This window comes from Musa acuminata, chromosome BXJ3-10, assembly GCF_036884655.1.
Source record: "Musa acuminata AAA Group cultivar baxijiao chromosome BXJ3-10, Cavendish_Baxijiao_AAA, whole genome shotgun sequence".
Taxonomy (NCBI): Eukaryota; Viridiplantae; Streptophyta; class Magnoliopsida; order Zingiberales; family Musaceae; genus Musa; species Musa acuminata.
In genome coordinates, this window is record NC_088358.1 from 22,060,435 (window position 1) to 22,079,640 (window position 19,206).

The window sequence follows — 19,206 nt, forward strand, 5'->3', positions numbered from 1 at the left end:
TTCTCCCTTTCTCCTCACGAGTGTTGCTGAAAACCTTCAAGAGTAAATTAGTCCTTCAAAACTTCTATAGTTCATTAAATATAGCAATATGCAATGTAGCAATCTTGGCCATGGCACAGGCAAAAATGAATGATGGGCCGACGAGAGCTATGGAAGATCTCTGCTGTTAGTATGACACATTGTCTTTAAGCTTCACTGTCTTAAGGAACAAAATGTGCGTGTCTTCATGTGGATGATGCAAAGAAATAATGTAGTTGGAATAATAACTGTAATTCTATTATACTCGATAAGATAAATTAGGATACAAGTGAGAGGAATGATCATGACTTCGATTCTAGCAATTCAGTCCAGCGTTTCCTCAGGGTCTCAAAGGCTTCTGAAAAAGGAAGAACTTTCAGTGCAATATTTCCTTGCACAGAAATCTCAGACATGAGGCCCAGCCTCATCAGTGTATCCACCGCCTTGTCAACAGGCATTTCGATCTGCAGAAAATGAACACTCAATATTGTTATTAATTTATGCACACCTCATAATATTTTGAAGAAGGATTTCTTTCATACCTTTTCCTTAAATCTGTCATACATGAACTTCTCACATGAATCTTTAATATTTTTGCGGCATGATATCTGCATATTGAACAACAAATTTTATAAGATGTGTACAAAGCCGGTCTTCATCACTTACCTTTAACAAAACAAAAAATCTCTATCCTAACCGTGTTTCATGATCCCTTTTAGTTTTCACTTGGTTCTCAGAAAAACATAAGATTCTTAAACCATAGGGAACACTAATGAAACCACAGATTAATTATATCCTTTCTTTAAATGATAGTGACAGATAATGTATTCCTTGTAGCAAATTTAAAAATAAAAACAACCCACAGATGTGATGAAGAAAATTGTCTAAACCACTAGAAAAGAAATCCCCAAAATAACAATTATAGTTAGTGTCAGTTGTTAGATTGGCAACCCATTTTACTTCATTGATGTTTCTTCAAAACAACGAAAAATACAAAAGTGGAAATCAATGAGCATAACATGGCTAAAGTGACTGAATTGACCAAAATATATGAACACTAAAACTAGAGAAATACAACTACATCCTTCATGTAATAGCTACATATCATTCTTGTATTCCCACTTGGAATGAACACAGAGCTAATGTACCTGATATGTTTCAGGATGGAGTAGAATTGCATAAACCAGAACTGCTTCCTTGAACTGCATGAAATACTAAGATATAAAGATAAGAAACGAAAAGAATATTCTAAACAAGAGCTTCTTACTTGCTGTTGTTCAGAAGCATCAACAAGAAAGTGAACCGAACCAAATCCACTTGCTAAAGTTTTCTCATAAAGGGTTCTATTAACCAGCAGCTGAAAACAAATATATGCATTCAGTTGTTACTGAAAATATCCTTGTCAAAAGAAAATAAAAAAAGAAAAGCAATAATCCTTCATGCCAAGATTACTTGATTACCTTACTATAGAGTTACAAAAAGGCCAAAATTATAATGTACATCAATGAATATTTTAATGATTGGAATAGGTATTAGTAGTTTGATGCCTTCAGTCACTGACCAACCTTGATTTTTCTCCTAAAATTTAGCTTTACACTAGAAGTTGAGTAAAATTAGAGTTAGCTTTAAATATTAAAAGGTCAGAGGCATGCTTTGTTTTACTGGACTAATCATGAAATTGGAGTTAGCTTTAAATAGCAAGGATTGAAATATCATACCGTACCAGAGTTTCGACATTCGCTCGGTACGGTACGATATTGTATACCGAGCAGTATACCGTTCGATATATATATATATATATATATATATATATATATATATATATATATATATATATATATATATATATATATATATATCAAGGTTCGTCGTATTGTACCGTACCGGTGTTTCGACCCGGGCTCGATACCGGTACGGTACGGTGTACCGAGCGGTACACACAGGTGTACCGAGCGGTACACCCAGCTACAGTGTGATACAGTATCGCTACAGTATCACTACAGTGTCGGTACGGTACAGTGCGGTCCGCGTACCGCTGGTCTGTCAGACCGGTACGTACCGCCCGTACCGGGCGGTACAGTCCGGTATGGCAAACCTTGATATATATATATATATATATATATATATATATATATATATATATATATATAAGGCGACGTCGCCTTTCACTTCTCCCACACGGGGCGACGTCACCGAGGCGACGCGACGTCGCCTTATATATATATATCACCCGGTAACGGGCGGTTCGTGTACCGGTCTGCTGACGGACTGGTACATACCGCCGGTACTGAACGGTATTATTCGAAATTGAAGATCTTGTTAAATAGTATATAGTTTACATCCTTGTTTAGGGATGGGATCAATCATGAAAAGCATGATCCATAAAATATTCCCACACATAATGGTCGCCACCTTTTATTAGGTAATTTGAACATAATTTAAACAAAAAAAAACTTTGAACTAAAAAAATTGGATATTATCCACTGCTTGAAGAGAAGGCAGTTATTCATGAAATCATGGTACAGGCAGAGAACAATGAAAAACCAACAGCAACAATTGTTATACAAAAACAGATCATTATTAAAAATAAGATACCTTTGCAGAAAGTTTATTGAGTTTACAGAACTAAGCAATTTAATAGGTATTGAACTCACCTGATACCGGTCCCAAGTCTGTTTGTAACCTAACACTACTCGACTCAGATAAATTATAAGTGCACTGATGGCGATCACATCAAGAAGAACAGCAGACCTGCTTGTGCAGAAAAATGATATTTAAGAAGCCCTCTGATTTAGAAACTTGACAAATAAAAGGTTATTACAGACAACAATAACATGAGGTAAAACTCCTCTAGAAGACAGAGACAGAAGAACACAGGAGATTTTACACTATGCAGAGATGTTCCATGTATGCACTGAATCATGACATCTTACCATACTTTCCATCAGCTATAATCCTTTGGTTATAAAATATTAATTCTTACAGTGTTTCTAATCCAAATAGCTATTCCATCTATCTAAAACACACTATCTATCAAGTTTCATTTGAAATAGATCATCAGGCCCTACAAAGCTATCAAGTTCACGACAACTGTTAATGGACTTATGTGTGCCAAGTAAACAATTTCAAATAATCAGAAACTTAGTTTGGAACTTCTCATTACGAATATGTTAAGAAGGCCCCAGTGTTGTGACATAAAAACTGAAAAGAGAAAACTTAGATCCACATCCTCACTCAAACCTATATTATATACATATTTCCTCAATGAATATGTTCTATAACTCTGTCCTCTCTGAGAAAAACAATTTCCAGAGAAATTGAATAGCAGATTATCTTGTACTTAGAAGAATTTGTTGTCCTTCGACTATGTATTCAAACAATAAAGCATAGATAGTGAAAGACCAAAGTAGAATAACAAGCTCTTTAATGTATAACTAGATATATAGATCAGGGTTCTTAATCTCGTATTGTAGGATAGGGTTTTTAAGTTAGAAATAAATATACATTTAGTATAGTTTTAGCAAAACTAATGTAAATTAAGTAAGAATAATGTCACATATTCTTTTCGGGCTTTGAGGAGTAGCCTTGTGTAAGGTTCGTAATTTCAGTCCGTTCCATATCATTCTTCCTCTTAATCCTCCCAAATTAACCTTCTAAATTCGATTCAATCCATAAATTGTTGTTTTGTTGAATTTAGGAAAGTGAAAATTATGAGAATAAGAGAGAGAATGTGAGAAAAAATGAGTTTGAGAGAGTTTAAGAGAGTTTGAGAGTGAAATGGATTGAAATAGAGGGGAGGAAAGGTTTAAAAACCCTTGAGGAGGCCTCCAATGGTTAAATCAACCGTTAGAGTACTGTTACCATTTGGTAATGATTGATTTCGACTGTTATCACCCTATACAACCTTGTATTGCTCGATACAGGGTTAGATGCCTGATACGACTCAGTAACGAGTGGCCCGCGTGCGAGTCTACTGGCGAACCAATATGTTCCGCCTATACTGGACAGTACAGTACGGTATTGCAAACCCTGATATAGATAGTAGATACAAAAGGACAAACAAAAAAAAATTAGAGATTTATTGATGCACATATCCATAGTGAAAGGACTGCACAGTTCAAAAGAACCAAAATTAAGAATTCACTTTCATCTAATATTTATAAGGACCTCATGAAAGTGCAGGTTTGCTTTTTCAGGATGAAAATGAAGTTAGAAGTGTATCACATGCGTACGGAGAAGAGGCAATATTCTCAAATTTGTAATTTATAAAGTATGCCAACAATCCAAGTAAGCTTGCAACATCCAATCGCACCTGTAGTACAAAATTTAAAAAGTATTTTTGAGACAAAAGAGAATAGTCAATAACTTATGATTATTATTCAATATCAACCTTAGAGTAAATTCATGAATATGAACATACCGTATCTAGGATACGGAAAGATAATTTCTTGTGGGGAAAAATAACCTGCATTTGAAATATTCAAATACATGTAAGCTTGTTTTCGAAATAAACTTCAAACGACAGCATATGCAGAAGCTGAATGGTATATCCATTTCAGAATTACCACAGTCTAGAATTATATTAATTTACCGGGAGATCTGGAATTGGTATTTTCTCATATATCTTTAACTGGAGAGAGTCAATGCCAGGTATGTCATTTTCATTTTGATCTTCTTTCTCATTATAAAGGAGGACCAGTTCTTGAAAAGCTGGCTCCTGATACAAAATCAAAACAGAATTTCAAACATCTGTTAAACAAATGTCTGACAGTAGATATAATATACAATAACAACAAGAAGTTGTAAAGTACTAGTTACTTGGGACAGCTACATGAATCTTTTGTTGCCATTAAGCTCTATAAAAATCAATCTCATAGTTAAATTAAAAGTATTTAAATCTTTATTTATAGTTTATACTTTATAGTAAAATCTTCTGAGGTATTCTTCAAGTTCTCCCATACCCGTAATACTAATTGTGTCATTTCTTCTAACTACAGCATCTATCGACCTTCTTAGCACATGTCCATATAAATGATTCTCTTTTTCTTTTATCCTCTATTGAAGTCAATAGGTAGAAATAAAATAAAAAAAAATCAATATTCTAGTGCCCAAAGAATTGTGTACATATCTACCAACAAAATTCAATGACATATATAGAACTCATATATAAACTTACTTAATGGGCCATTATAAGTTCAGTAGGGCATTTTATTTTTACCCATTTAAAAAGGGCCATCAGGTGGGTACTTCATTAGTTTGCTCTTAGCTTTCAAAACATAGCACTTACATTTTCTATGTTCTCCTAAATCTTTTACTGCAGAAAGTCAAGAACCAAGGGGTCCAAAAGTTTAAAGACATCACATGAGACTAAAGATAAAGTGAGTGTAGCTCGATTTTTAGCACTTTCCTTTCCTTTCATTTTCTTGACTCTTTCAAATCTTCCATTTACTCTTCTTGTCATTCTTCTTACCTTTGTCAGTGTAATTTTCATTTTCTTCCATCCTTGCTTCGGATTTCTTACATTCTGCAAATATTTCTAATTAAATTTGAAGTGCAATAAAATATTATTGATTATAGATACTAGACTCCAAACTAAAGTTTATTAGTGACTGTCATACCGTCTTACTATTCTGATACTCAATTATCATTGAGTTTAATATTCAGAGACAGTCTTAAATCTACCTTTGATAGTTACCTATTGATTTAACAGCATATATTGCCTCCATCCAGTGTCAGATTCATACTTATTTTATACCACACAATGTGCCAATAAATATTCTGCTTCCAAGCAACATTCCTCGCATCATTTCTAGAAGCCTTAAAAAGAAAACAATAGGCATCCATGTTCACATAAAATTTGGTAGTTTTTAAAACGTGCCCTAACAAATTATATCCATTCATACTAACATCACAGTGACAAAATTCAACTATTCTCATCAGCTCTAGCATCTTGATCAATCAGCAGTTATATTCGGTTTTGGTAAATCTATCAGAGAAGGTATAACAAGGGATTCTTTTGACTATAATTAACATAAAAGATGCTTAGTAGTAAAGATGATAGTAAATTACACAATTGTATGAAGAAAAATTCAGATTTAAGAGTTGAAAATTCTCAACACTAAGTATAAAAGTTAGTTGTCAATTACCTGAAGGGTTGACTGTGAGCATAGAATGTAAGCTGCAGTTTTTAACATTTTCCATACACTATAGCTACATGATTCCCTTGAAGCAGGTTCCCATATGTTGCTGAGAGTTATCCTTGGAAGAAAGTTTGTCCTAAAAAAATTCTTTTTATTTAATTCCTATACATCACAGCATCTAAAACAGCAAGAAATATTCACAAACAAGAATTTAAAAATTATAAAGGAATTGCAGAAAATGAAAATATATGAAAAGTAAAAGCAGGCAGTTCTAAATAAAAAATTTGCATGAAACACAAAGTGCTGGACAAATATGAAGCTGAAAGTATATGTTGACCTACAGCAACAATTCATATAGCATCTTCCAGAGAAGTCATGGACCAAGAGACACAGTTTGGTTTTCTGATACTGATCACACATCACCATAAAAGAAAGAGAAACATTTTAAGTTTCGACTGTTTTGGCTTCAAAACTGACACTTTCCATATTTTTCTTTATTTAGGATCATGTTCTCCATTAATCTGTGAGTCAATGTCTACTGCCTATGTTTATTCATCTTTAGTCAATGTCTACTGCCTATGTTTAAACTGACTAGTTTCTCCAGCTTATACATTGTCACCTTGCTGGCAAACTTTGGGGATTGGGGACTGCTTTATAGCACAATCAGTTAGGCACCCACTACCTACAAGCCAATTAGACAATGTAGCCTGGACTACCACACACCGTGATTTAGTGCCACATCGGATATCAAAAAAGATTTAATTTAATTTATAGGGTTAGATGGGTCTAGTATTAACTTAGACTTAAGCAGTTTAAATCAATCACTCAGATCTTTCAAGTTAATGAGTCAATTATTATATTAGGGTGGATTGTATATGATATCAGAGTAGATCTATTCTTAGACATAGTGAATGATCCAGATGAAAAAAGACTATCATGGATGGGGCAAGAAGAACATCGCCAATATTTTATTATTGGGCATGGGCAAAAGACATGGTGCCACTGGGATAGACCTCATATGCACCATAACATATTTTGCTTTTGGTATATGAAAATGTTGGCCATGAGATTCGTGCTGATAAGAAGGTTATGAATATGAGGATTAATCTTGGTGGCATGACTAAAACCCTGTTCTTTGGTCCACACTCCTTTTGTTTGTGTTTGCATAGTAGGACACAAATCATTTGCCCTTGCCACCATCATTAGTAGACATACTATGATCCACGTCATTGTCATCTTCGCAAACCTCACGAAGTATGAAAGCTGAAGGAGAAGACGTCTCATCATCCAACTATATTTGTTGCTCATCAATTGCTTCTAAAGAATGAACGGACTCAACAAGCATATAGCTACAGATGTGAAAGCAATGTTGATGTCGATAGTGATAAAGAGCATGATTTGGTTCTGATTTGTGTAATGTTCTCAAAGTATTGGCTGACTGTATTCAGATTAGTCACAAATGAAACTCTCAACCATCCTCAAACCATGTAAACAAAACCCAAGTTGCAAAATTACAAGTATCCAGGTGGCTATCAGCACATATATGATAGAAGCATACCCAACCATTACATTTGGAAAATGAATAAGAACATCAGCACAAGTCTCAGAAGCATACACAACATACCTAAAAAATAGGAATATTACTACAGATTTAATTAGACAAGGCACGTTTCATTTCTCTTTTGTCTAATAATATATTTTTATTTTTCATTTATTTCTATTCTTTAGCTAATTTGAAGCTGTGGTTATGTTTTCACATCCAAGTCCAAGTTGGGCAAAAGGCAAATGTTGAGCAAAAAAATTAAAAATTACGAGCACTAACCTCAATTTGGTCTCTGGATTTACTTTATCATCAAAGTCAGTTGATGCTTCTGGGAGTGAAGGAATTATTCCAAACCAAACAAGCATTCGTCTTATGAGTCTTCCACGAGGTCCTACAGGTGATAAAAGCCCTTCGTAACGAGAGACAGCCTTTTGTGCAGCAAGCCAAACAGGAAGATCAATATCTGTTATCCGGTCAGTGTCTTGATGATTTCTTGATGTGCTTTCACAATAGGAGAGTGCACTTTCAGGAGAATATTTCTCCCTAAGCCAAATCTTCAGTTTATCCATCCAAATTTCGATATTTTGCACTTCATGATAACGCTTCAAAGCCTGTTGTCAACTAAAAAGTATATGAACAGGAAGCTTAAATTTATGAAGAGGGAAGTGGCAACTTGAAATTTAAACAAACTTGACAACTTAACTTGAAGAAAGAATTTGAATACAAATTAGAGCAAATACCAAAAACACTCAGCAAATAGAAAGACACAAGATATCCCTAAATTTCAAACAGAAAGTGAATGGTAAAGTTCTCTTTCATTATTTCCAAGGTTCAATATATGAAAAAGCAAGTCTGAAATGATTTCTTTTGATGCACTATTAAAAAGATATATGAATCTTGCAACAAAGAGCATTTTGGAACCAGACAAATATGAATGCACATGAATATCTCTAGGTTTTAGAAGATCAAGATGTTGAAGCCAAAATCTTCACTTAATAGAAGATCCGCCAAACCTACAAGCCAGTTGAACCTGCATATGACAGGAGGTTCGCAAGAAAGAACCAGGATGAGTTGGTGCAGGACTGGGATACATGTGCAATAAAAATAAAAGAGAAAACTTGTGATAGCAAGCTAAATTGCACGGAAATAATGACACTATTGCAAAAGCTACATGCTCCTGTTGCAATTTGACTTATGCAGTAGTCAATTTTATCATTCATATCCACTTCAAAATACTCTTTCATAATAAAGAAACCAAATATAGGCATGTGGAGTAAAAAAAAAAAGAACAAAACTAAAACCACAGCTGGAAGGATTTATCTCTCATGTAATGGTTCAATAGTGATGCTTCGCTCATAAGTATAAAATGAAAATAAAGGAGGCATAGAATTAGGTACTGATCACATAAAAATAAAAATAAAAATAGAATCTAAAAGAACTTATACCTTTAGTCTTGCCCAACCAAACTAAATATAAACAAACATCAAAACATCAAGAACTCATGATGACTAGACAAATTCATAATAAATGTCATTAATACAAGGGAATATCAATGTAAAAAAAAAGGTCAACTAACCTCATTAAGCCATCTTCCAATTCTTTTCACTGGTTTTGATAGATTAAAGAAAATCTCTTGCAAGAGCTTTGACTGCAGATAATCTAATTTTTCAACAATAAGGAAACCCTTCTGCCTCTCAGTTGCATATCCACGCCTGAAGACATTGAGCTACAAGGCTAAATAGATGATACAATGATATAACCATGGAAGAAAACTAAGAGAAGCACTTCACCATTTTAGTGACTACATTTTGTTGTCAAATATGCACTTCACCAATTGCATATCCACACCATTTTGTTTTCAAATAATATTTCAGTGATACCAAAAACACGCCTTAATATTCATCCAATAGATTTGTAACACTGCAGCAGCTGTCGAGATATTACCACAAGAATATGTTGCAAACTAATATCAATATGTAGCATTGACCAAAATAAGTGTTGAGTTCTGTTTTGAAAGTTTCTTCCCCATCCAGTAGTTCATTAGAAATAAATTATATGACAAACCATTACAATAAACACAGCATATTTTTATTCTAAGATTCCTACCAAAGTACATATGATTTACAAATGAATTATTATATATTCCTGTTTCAAACTTTCATCCATTAACAGAAGTACTAAACTAAATAAGCATGGCAATATCAAAGTAGAAAACATAACCAAGTAAATATATTGGGTATGGACAAATAATTGTTTATTCATCGACTTCCAGTACATGATGTTTCTGATGATGTTAAGGCTGCCATTTGTTCTTTGTGCAGCACTATCTCTGAAACTGCTTGACACATTTATTGAATATCTACAGAAAAATATTGTTGAATTAATTCAGGTGCATCTATGTAGAAAATGAGATGTTTCTGTGTTCCAGCATCACAGATGAGTTCTGGAAACAGGCTATGCTGGGAGACCATGGAAAATGGCAGTCAGAATTGGGTTGGAATAGCTTCAGTTCAATTGAATAAGCCAATTTGAAGGTAAAGAACATCAAACCATAAATCTGATGTTAAGAATGACAGAATACATATGAAACTGGGAGCACATGAGAAAGCATTGGCATCAGTCCTGCTCAAACCAATCAGATTCTGACTGTTTTCTAAATTTTAATGGCTAAAAGGCCACAATTTTAGCTCAGGAACGTCCAGTTACACCAGGATATTGTGGGATTTAGAGACGAGGCTAGTATGTTGCTCAGCAATTCTCAGAGTAACACATCTATCTTTCATGCAGAGTTTAAGGCTTTAATAAATACATTGGAAATTGTGATTTAGAAAACAGTTGCCATAAAAGTTTGAACCAGATTCAGAAGCTACTGTCCAGTTCAGCATGGGAGAATGCCATGGTATGCCAACAGAATTATGTTTTAAATATCCAATAATCCAAGATTGCAAAGACTGAAATGGAAGGAACAAAACCAGGATGCATCGGGCAAAAGAGGGAACACTCTATCAGTTTTGATGGCTATGATTAACTGATCATGAACATATCAGTTTTAATGAATTTTGGACTTAGATTCTGTATTTTGCCTAAATGATTTTGGCCTGTACAAAACATTTGTTTAGTTACACCATGAACTGAATACAACAAGCTACAAGTAGTCATAATGTACCAACTTTTTAAGTTGAACTACATGTATATTTTACTGTCATTAAGAGCATTTAAATCTTAATTTATATTTTAAGAGCATTCAAATCTTAATTTATAGTTTAAACCAAGGTTCGCCGTACCATACCGTACCGGCGTTTCGACACTGGCTCGGTACGGTACGGTACGGCGTACCAAGCGGTATACCGAGGTGTACCGCTCGGTACACCTGATTTCACCGATTTATCCCTCCGAAAATACCTGAAAATTAAAAAAAAAGTTAGGATAGAGTTTTCAAGTTACAAATAAATATAGTAATAGTATAAGTTTAGCAAAATCAATGTAAATTAGGTAAAAATAGCATCACATATCTTTTTCGGGCTTTGAGGTAGTCTTGTTTGAGGTTCGTATTTCAGCTCGTTATAGATTGAAATATCTATAGAAAAATCAATTGAATTGTTAGACTATTTTGTTACAATATAAACTCTAAAATTCAAATGAATTAAATAATCATATATCTAGATATACCTGATTGTTAATTCTACCACCAAAACGAACGACGGGCCTCCACGGGTGGTGGATCGGGGTCCTCGATCCGATACATATCAATATGATACGTTTGTTGGACCCAATCATGAAATTGATCCCATGACATAGTGTATTGATACACCGTATGCCATTGATGCATCAATGTGGTACTGATCGTAGATTGATCGTCATAAATCATATTTGTCCGAGGCAGCTCTTGATTAGAAAGTTCTTCCTCTTAATCTTCCCAAATTTACCTCGATTGAATTCACAAATCGTTGTTTTATAGAGTTTATGAGAGAAAAGAAATGTTTGAGAGAGAGTTTAAGAGAGTATAATGAAATAGGGGAGAGAAGATTAGTTTAAATAGGAGGAGAAATGGCTCCAACGGTCAATTTGACCGTTGGAGCACTGTAGCACTGCTACAGTGTGGTAACGGTCGATTTCGACCGTTACCGAGTGGTACCGGTCGATTTCGACCGTTACCGAGTGGTACCGGTCGATTTCGACCGTTACCGAGTGGTATCGGGCGGTAACGATTGAAATCGACCGTTACTGAATGGTACCGGGCGGTAACGGTCGAAATTTCGACCGTTACCGCCCGATACAGGCTTTTTTTGGTGTACCGCCCGGTAGAGGGCGGTCCGCGTACCGGTCGCCTCTCGGACCGGTACGTACCGCCCGTACCGGGCGGTACACATCGGTATGGCAATCCTTGGTTTAAACTTCAAATTAAATTCATTTTAGGTTTTCCTCCACCTATCTTTGTAACACTAATACTAATTAGTAATTACCTCATCTCTTCTAACTACAGCTTAAATGAGAGTAGATCATTACATCATTTATTACAATAAAAAACTAATTAATTCTGACAATTAGGTTAAATACACTGGAAAAGTATTTACGATCTCAAGAATACTCATGTTACTACACCTATAAAATGAATATATGAATTGCAACAATCAATTGCTTAAGCAAAATATCAAAATCTAAATGTTTTACCAGTATAAAAAGACTAGGATCACACCTGAATATTATTGCATTTGATTCAAAAGCTTTTTTCCAGTCCACATATACTGGGAGTGTCAAGAGATAGTCATTATTTAATGCATTTGTTAATAGTAAATCCTCTACTGACAATTCTTCAAACTGAGCATCTTGTAGAAGCTTCATAAAGGAGTGCTGAAATTTATTTGCAACAGCAACTCTGCATTTGACAACCACCTTTATGATAATTAGAAGTGGCAGATCAACCTAAACTATACAGTATGACTAATAAGTTCTTCCATAGGGACAACAGAAGAAAAGAGTTACAAATATATAAAACAGGATTAAATTGTTTCAGCTGCTTGTTTAAGAAGGCAAATCATACAATATGGTTCTTCAGAACTTTCATTATTTAAATTGATGTACTGTCATTATTGATTTATTGATTCTTTAACATCTGCAAGTAAGATTAATAATTACAAACCATACACAAGACTGACATGATTGAAAGTTTGAAACTATAAACTAAAAGAAAATCTCCCACCAGGGACTTGTGAATTTTCAACTATTTCAGGTTAATAACAGAGTTCTATCATTATTCCAGCGATACAAGTCAAACCAAAGGCTTGATCAGATAGTTTCAAAACTAAAATTGTGTTCAACAGTCAATATATTTAGATTTCCTTAAGAAAGAAAGATAAGGAGAGTCAATACACTCAATACTTGTCATTTACAGGTTGTATGATGAAGCTGTAAAAGGATAAGACTCAGATTGGACCAGAATCCCACTAATCCAATCTATAACCAAAATGCCCAAACATTCTGAACTTATCACATCCCAATATTCTTTGATTTATTTCATTAGGCCAAGACCTGAATTTATGTGATGGTGAACATACCACAAAGATCATATTGTATAGGTTGTTTGCTATTAGTTGGATGATCAGACCATCTAACTATAAGTCTATAAACATATTCAGCTTAAATAGGAATGGTTTTTAAATTAGATCAAAACACATCCAATCAACTGACATGTCTCCAATAAAAGGAATGACTGACATCTATTACTTGGTCATAATGCAAAAATAAAATATTATTTCTAAATGTATAAAAACCAATAGACAATATTAACGTATCAAATATTGCTCGTATCGGTTAATATGCCCTGCAGTTATCAGCCCGACAACCAACTAAGATGTTATCATGTTGATTGGGCGATTTCATCCGGTTTCTTCCCACATGGGCAGCAAATAGCCTGGTATAGTCTGGTACTAGGGGACAAGCTTAAAGACCAATACCTATACTATTCTCTTTTTTTTCAGCATTTATATTGACAATTGTATCTTCTAATTTTGATTCCCTCAAACTCTATCTCAAAGACTCCCCTCCCCCTCCCTCTCATGCACTGTCTCCCTCTTCTCTTCTCCACAGAACCTCCTCCTCTGCCTGCCATTTCATTGAAGTCTCCTCATGCAAATCATTGAATCCTCCTACTAATATGTATCCACCTTCTCTTCCTCCTCATCCGCCTCCTCTTTCCTCCTCCACCACCCCCTCCTCCGCCTCCGCCTCCGCCTCTGCCTCCTCTTCCAACCTTCTCACCCTCTTTCTCTCTAGTCCAAAGGGTACCAACCCGCAACAAGCCATACCACTCTGGCTGCCGGTTAGTATTGGCAACCGTCCAATTAATCCTTGGATAGTTCAAAGGCACAGAATCACTATAATATAAGCATTAGTGACCATCAAGCTATAAGAAAAAGGATAAATTATATATTTTTGCTTCATACAATGTTATGTACAAAAGGTGCAAATGATTTAATTACCACTTTATCAAATATATGAAGCTTGTATAGTATTAACAAAAGTTCATTTTTCTTGTTCCAAGTCTCTCGTATCTGGTGAGCTCATTGAATTCCAGTACTTTGATAAGATGACTATCTTAACTGAAATCTAATATTATTCTCTCAAATAACTGAAATCTATATCTTCTTATCTCAAAGTAACATAAATCTAAATCTTTATCACCTGCCATGAATATATATCACATCACTTCAAAAAGGTCCGTGTTTGTAGCTTCATACTTGGCCATTGATTACACCAATTATAAGGAGGAAAAGCTTCCTGCTGCAGGTAGTATCATGACTAAAGTTGGATAAGCAATTATATCTACTTGGTCATGCAATGAAAAGTAAGAATATTCTGTTTGATTTGTCAATGCAACAATCTGCCACCAAAGTTGGTATAACATTATAATGACACACCAATCTAGGTGTATTAATGATCCAATGTGAAATGGTCCTTGTTTTAAGACAACCTATTGCTTTGGGTAAAACTCACAAGAAAAATTATATAATTGTTTATCAAAAGAATGAAAAGCACATGGATCCTCACCGAACAATATAGAAGCTTAATTTGCTACTCGGTCCTATGTTAAGCAAGCTAATTATATTACAGTTTGTGTTCTACATAACAGTCTAAAAATAGTACTTTTGATGAATGTCCCATACTTCAAGGACATTTAACAGATAAAAGTGGCTTGCAAGGAAAATAATTCTGTACTTTGGACTGCACAAAGTTAAATTAACAAGTCTTGGAACCCTTTTGGTTTTGGGTCCATCAGAAAATCTTCTTCAAAATGAACACTTGGTTTCAAAGATCAGACTGAAAGATCAACACTAGATTACGGTGTCGACCATATGTACCCACCATGCAGCTTCTGAGTCCAGAAAATTCTTTTCAAACTCAAAGATAGGATAACCAAGATTCAACTGAGATGAGCTTTATAAGTAAAGGTGCCAGCCATAGTACTACATGCATGTAACAAGCTGCATTCATCATGGTACCCTATAAACATTTGAGGCTCAGATTATGGTGTCCATGTTGGCGCCTAGCCATGGGCTCCACATGCAACACCTAAATCCTTCTATCAAAATTTGGCTATACAATCTATATTACCAAAATCTGTATTGAATCAAACATATATAATATGAAGAACAGGTTCCTTTAGCAATCAAAAGACAGCCATGGGATTTCTTGATTGTGCATGTCCAATACAAACTCTGGTCTGACACAAAGCAGAAGCTATAAATATTACATTTTCTGATGAGTTATTCTAATAGTAACCTTATGTTTCTTCTGTAAAATCACATAAAAAATCCCCAAGATATATACTCCAAAGGAACAACTGTAACTAACCTTGAGCCAAGAATCGAATCCACAGGAGACCGTCCGAATAGTTTCCTTAGGTCCCAACCATTACTAAGATATAACAGTTTATCAATGTCATCATTTCTGGAGCTGTTTGCTTCCCCATTTCCAGTACTATCAGAACTCTCACTTGAAATATGCTGCCTGTTGTAATCATCTTCTTCCAGTTTCATTGAAGAAAGCCCAGAATGCCGTTCTTTTGAACATGTGCTTGAGTAATAAGCCCTCATCTCCTCCAAAATACCTTTATGTTCAGCATGAAGGATGGCATCCAAGAACCTGAAGAGAGGACAATTTATTTTAATTCCAATAAAGCTTTTTAATAACAAAAAATAATGAGATGGCAATAATCTTGAGAATCAGCATGACGACAAAGCAATTCACCATATTTGAATAGACAAAAATCACTGATTGCAGAAGAAACTTCAAGATTGAAAATAAACAAGAACATCTTTGGCTCTTCACACATAACAATGGAGCAAACATGAATATCTTCCTCATAAAAAACTTAAATAATTTTGTGAGAAAAAAGGTGGGAATCTTTGAGAAATGACACTAAAAGTTAATGAACATACTAAATTAATTATAAAAAATGTCAATGAAGATAAACTCGGCCTTGAAAACTTTAGAACTTCTAAGGAGCTAGTAGAGAGCATCCAACAGTGAGTTTCTGGTTCTTTTGAAGAAGAATTGCAACCGTGGCCTATCTTAGGTTGCGATTCATAATGACAGATCAAAAATTCAACATGGTAAAACAAGTAGATATTGAGAGGAGGAAAAAGAAGGAAAAAAACAGGTGCATGGGTAACCCAACAAATTAGTACAAGATACATACTCAGAACCTAACCACTCAGTCTTCTTCTCCTTCCACAATTGGGGAAATCCTAACCAAAACAAATAGTCGTACCATCATGGAACCCTTTTAAGATGTCTTTAGATAAGCCATAACCCAAACAAATATTCTTACCTACATGAAACATTCATACTAACATGAAACCCCTTTTAATGTCTTTGGAGAAGCCCTAACCGGAAAGAAATATTCATACTGGCATGAAACCCCTTTTAAGATGTTGTATCCTACTATAATATTTACACAGTTGGACTGATTTGATCACCGATCCATTCAAATGCGAAGCAAAAATTCAAAGAGGACTTAAATCTTTTATGTCATTTATCCCTGCAGCACGCTGTGGTGGAGAGCCGGAGACGATTACATAAATCGTGATACTTCCATCCACTTGACAAGATCACCTTATCAACATATAGAGCTTTGAAATGATCATATTCAAAGCTTAAAATAATGACCCAAGTACCCAACCACAGGTATAGCAAAAGCTTTATCACATTTACAGTGAACCCACCTTCTATCCATCTGACAAAGTTCCTTTCTAGATGCAAGCAAATATCAAAGTACTTCAAAGCATTATAGCAGTTTACCCTTCCCAGACGTTTTCCTAGGAGTTCATTAAATTCTTGCATTTGCATCTGCACTTTACATAGGTTAGTTTGGAAGGAAATTTCCACTGCAGAAGGAACTATAAAAAATAAGCTTGTTAAGTGTCAAAGGTTATAAATATATATAGGGTACTTTCCTAATAGCTTAAACTTTTGGGATTACTAGTCATCCAATCAGAAACATTTATCATGGTATGAGAGCAAGTCATGTGCTCGAAAAATGTATCAACCCCTCTATGTTTAGTCCAATATTTAATCAATACTTGTGAAAATCCTTATTAATTGACCTGCACCACACACTTGGTTCGATTTCACATGTGCTTTCACCTGAGAGAGGATGTTAAAAGTTATAACTTTATATGTATATATGTATGAATGAATGTATGGATGTATATATGTACGGTCCTTTCTTAAAGCTTAAGGTTTTGGGATTAGGACCACCCAATCAAAATCTTTATCGTAAAGCATTGCTTTCCTAATATTTTTGTCCGTACCGTTGGTAATTGCTGCTAGTTTCTCAGTCTCTCAAAGAGACATCTGCTGAACCTCATATGTTGTTCTTCAACAGGGCTTCTAAGTAATCCTACAATAACCAGGAACAAATTGAACCGAAGCAGAAGATAATGGTGTGCTAAAAAAGAAGAAGCCCATGCATTTGTCATTTCATTTCCGATGTTTTGCCACAAGGAAGCAAGCTTACATGGCCAAGCGCTTAAACTCCTCAGCGTCCTGCTTCGATCCGAACATGGTGAGGATGGCATCAAGGAGATCGTCCTTGGTAACAGAGATGTACTTCTGCCTGGGCACGTAAATCCCGGATATCCCCTTCCGCTCCTTACGGGGTGGCGTATCACCATCCTGCTCGGAAGTAACCTTCGACTCCTCCGTCACAACAGACCCTGCAGCCGGTTCCGAAGCCGAATCGTATCTCAGATGCTGCGTGGGAGTTACTCTCGGGGTTCTCAAAGCGTGCGGAGAAGACGCGGAGGCCGCCACGGGACGAACGCGGTAGCGAGAGGGAGAGGCGAGGGGTTTCTCGAAGCGTACATGGAAGAAGCTCGGTGGAGAACTCGATCGGAGCATTATGAGGAAGAAGACGATCGAGCTTGGTGGAGGGAAGACTGGGGGAAAGGCCAGCGGAGGGCGACTTGGAGCATCTCTGACCGCCACTCCTTCGGAAGGGGGTGTCGTGGAAGCTTGGGGATTTCCTTCGTGGGGTGCGGAGGGAAGCGAAAAATCTGCGGCTCCGGGCGGTTGGCTCCGGTGATGCCGAATTCGGATCGAAACCTTATAAGATCCGAATCCGATAATTGTCTTAAATTCGTACATTGATGTAGAATCAGAATCCGAATCCGATGTGATACAGATTGACGCTTTAAATCCCACCGTTTGTGTTGTCTGTAATATATGTGCTGAGGGAGATATCCTGATAACAAAAGTTCAATATACGAATTATCAACACTTATCTTTTCCGATAAATTTTGTATTTTATTTTGTGATAGTATGTATATCCGATCTATTTATTAAAAAAATTTAAAATTTAAAAGGGTTCAAAATCTCATTAGATAATTTTCTAAAGATGTTAGTAGTCATAAAAGCCTTGACTAGTTAGGTGTTGGAATCAAATCTCCTCTTCACCATTATTCTTTGGTATAACAAATAAAAAATTAATAATATCAAAAAAATTACAGACACAAGATTTATATTATTTGACCTCCATATCTAAATCTATAAAAAAAATAATTTTTCATCTCAAGTAAGCAATAAGTTCTATAACGATAAGTTGAATTATTCCTTCACTTTAGATTTACTAAAGGAACACTGTAAGTATTCAAGATATTTCTCAAATCTTTCCGAACTAAAATCTAGAACTGCATAAAATATCTATAAAATTTTTTGAATATCTTGTTGACCAAGTTTTTAAAATTTTTAAAATTTTTATTTATATATGAATTTTTTTATCACGTAAGGATATGGATGTGGTTTGAATGTATGATTTCGACCAAAAGTATAATGTAGATTTAGATTGGTACATTCTGGCACGACTTGCATGGTGACAGGTGGCAACTACCTTATGGTCGACATAGCACATACATACTGACAAAGTACCTCGTAATTAAGGGCGATGGAAGTCGTACCCATGCCGCTTTGATCTGTACGAGGCGGCACTACCCTACCTCAAACCAT

General features: G+C 35.3%; 1 protein-coding gene across 1 annotated transcript; it reads right to left on the reverse strand.

Moving 5' to 3' along the window:
- Positions 1-148: 148 nt before the first annotated feature.
- On the reverse strand, positions 149-18,348 carry LOC135585743 (uncharacterized). The gene is made up of 14 exons (XM_065171451.1): positions 17,720-18,348; positions 15,553-15,843; positions 12,398-12,577; positions 9,278-9,413; positions 7,981-8,312; positions 6,165-6,294; positions 4,610-4,735; positions 4,439-4,483; positions 4,251-4,330; positions 2,673-2,769; positions 1,286-1,375; positions 1,167-1,220; positions 561-626; positions 149-482 (listed from the first exon to the last, which is right to left on the reverse strand). Exons 1-14 carry the CDS (start codon positions 18,346-18,348, stop codon positions 321-323), a joined length of 2,418 nt encoding a protein of 805 aa, XP_065027523.1. The 3' UTR covers positions 149-320.
- Between the last annotated feature and the right edge of the window lie 858 nt (positions 18,349-19,206).

Bases quoted from the DNA above. Each gene is read 5' to 3' on its own strand.
- LOC135585743 (XM_065171451.1), bottom strand. From the start codon at position 18,348: ATGTACGAATTTAAGACAATTATCGGATTCGGATCTTATAAGGTTTCG. The intron at 627-1,166 runs GTACATTAGCTC...TTCAATATGCAG, and splicing joins TCCATCCTGAAACATATCAG to ATATCATGCCGCAAAAATAT. The intron at 483-560 runs GTATGAAAGAAA...CATTTTCTGCAG, and splicing joins ATGACAGATTTAAGGAAAAG to ATCGAAATGCCTGTTGACAA.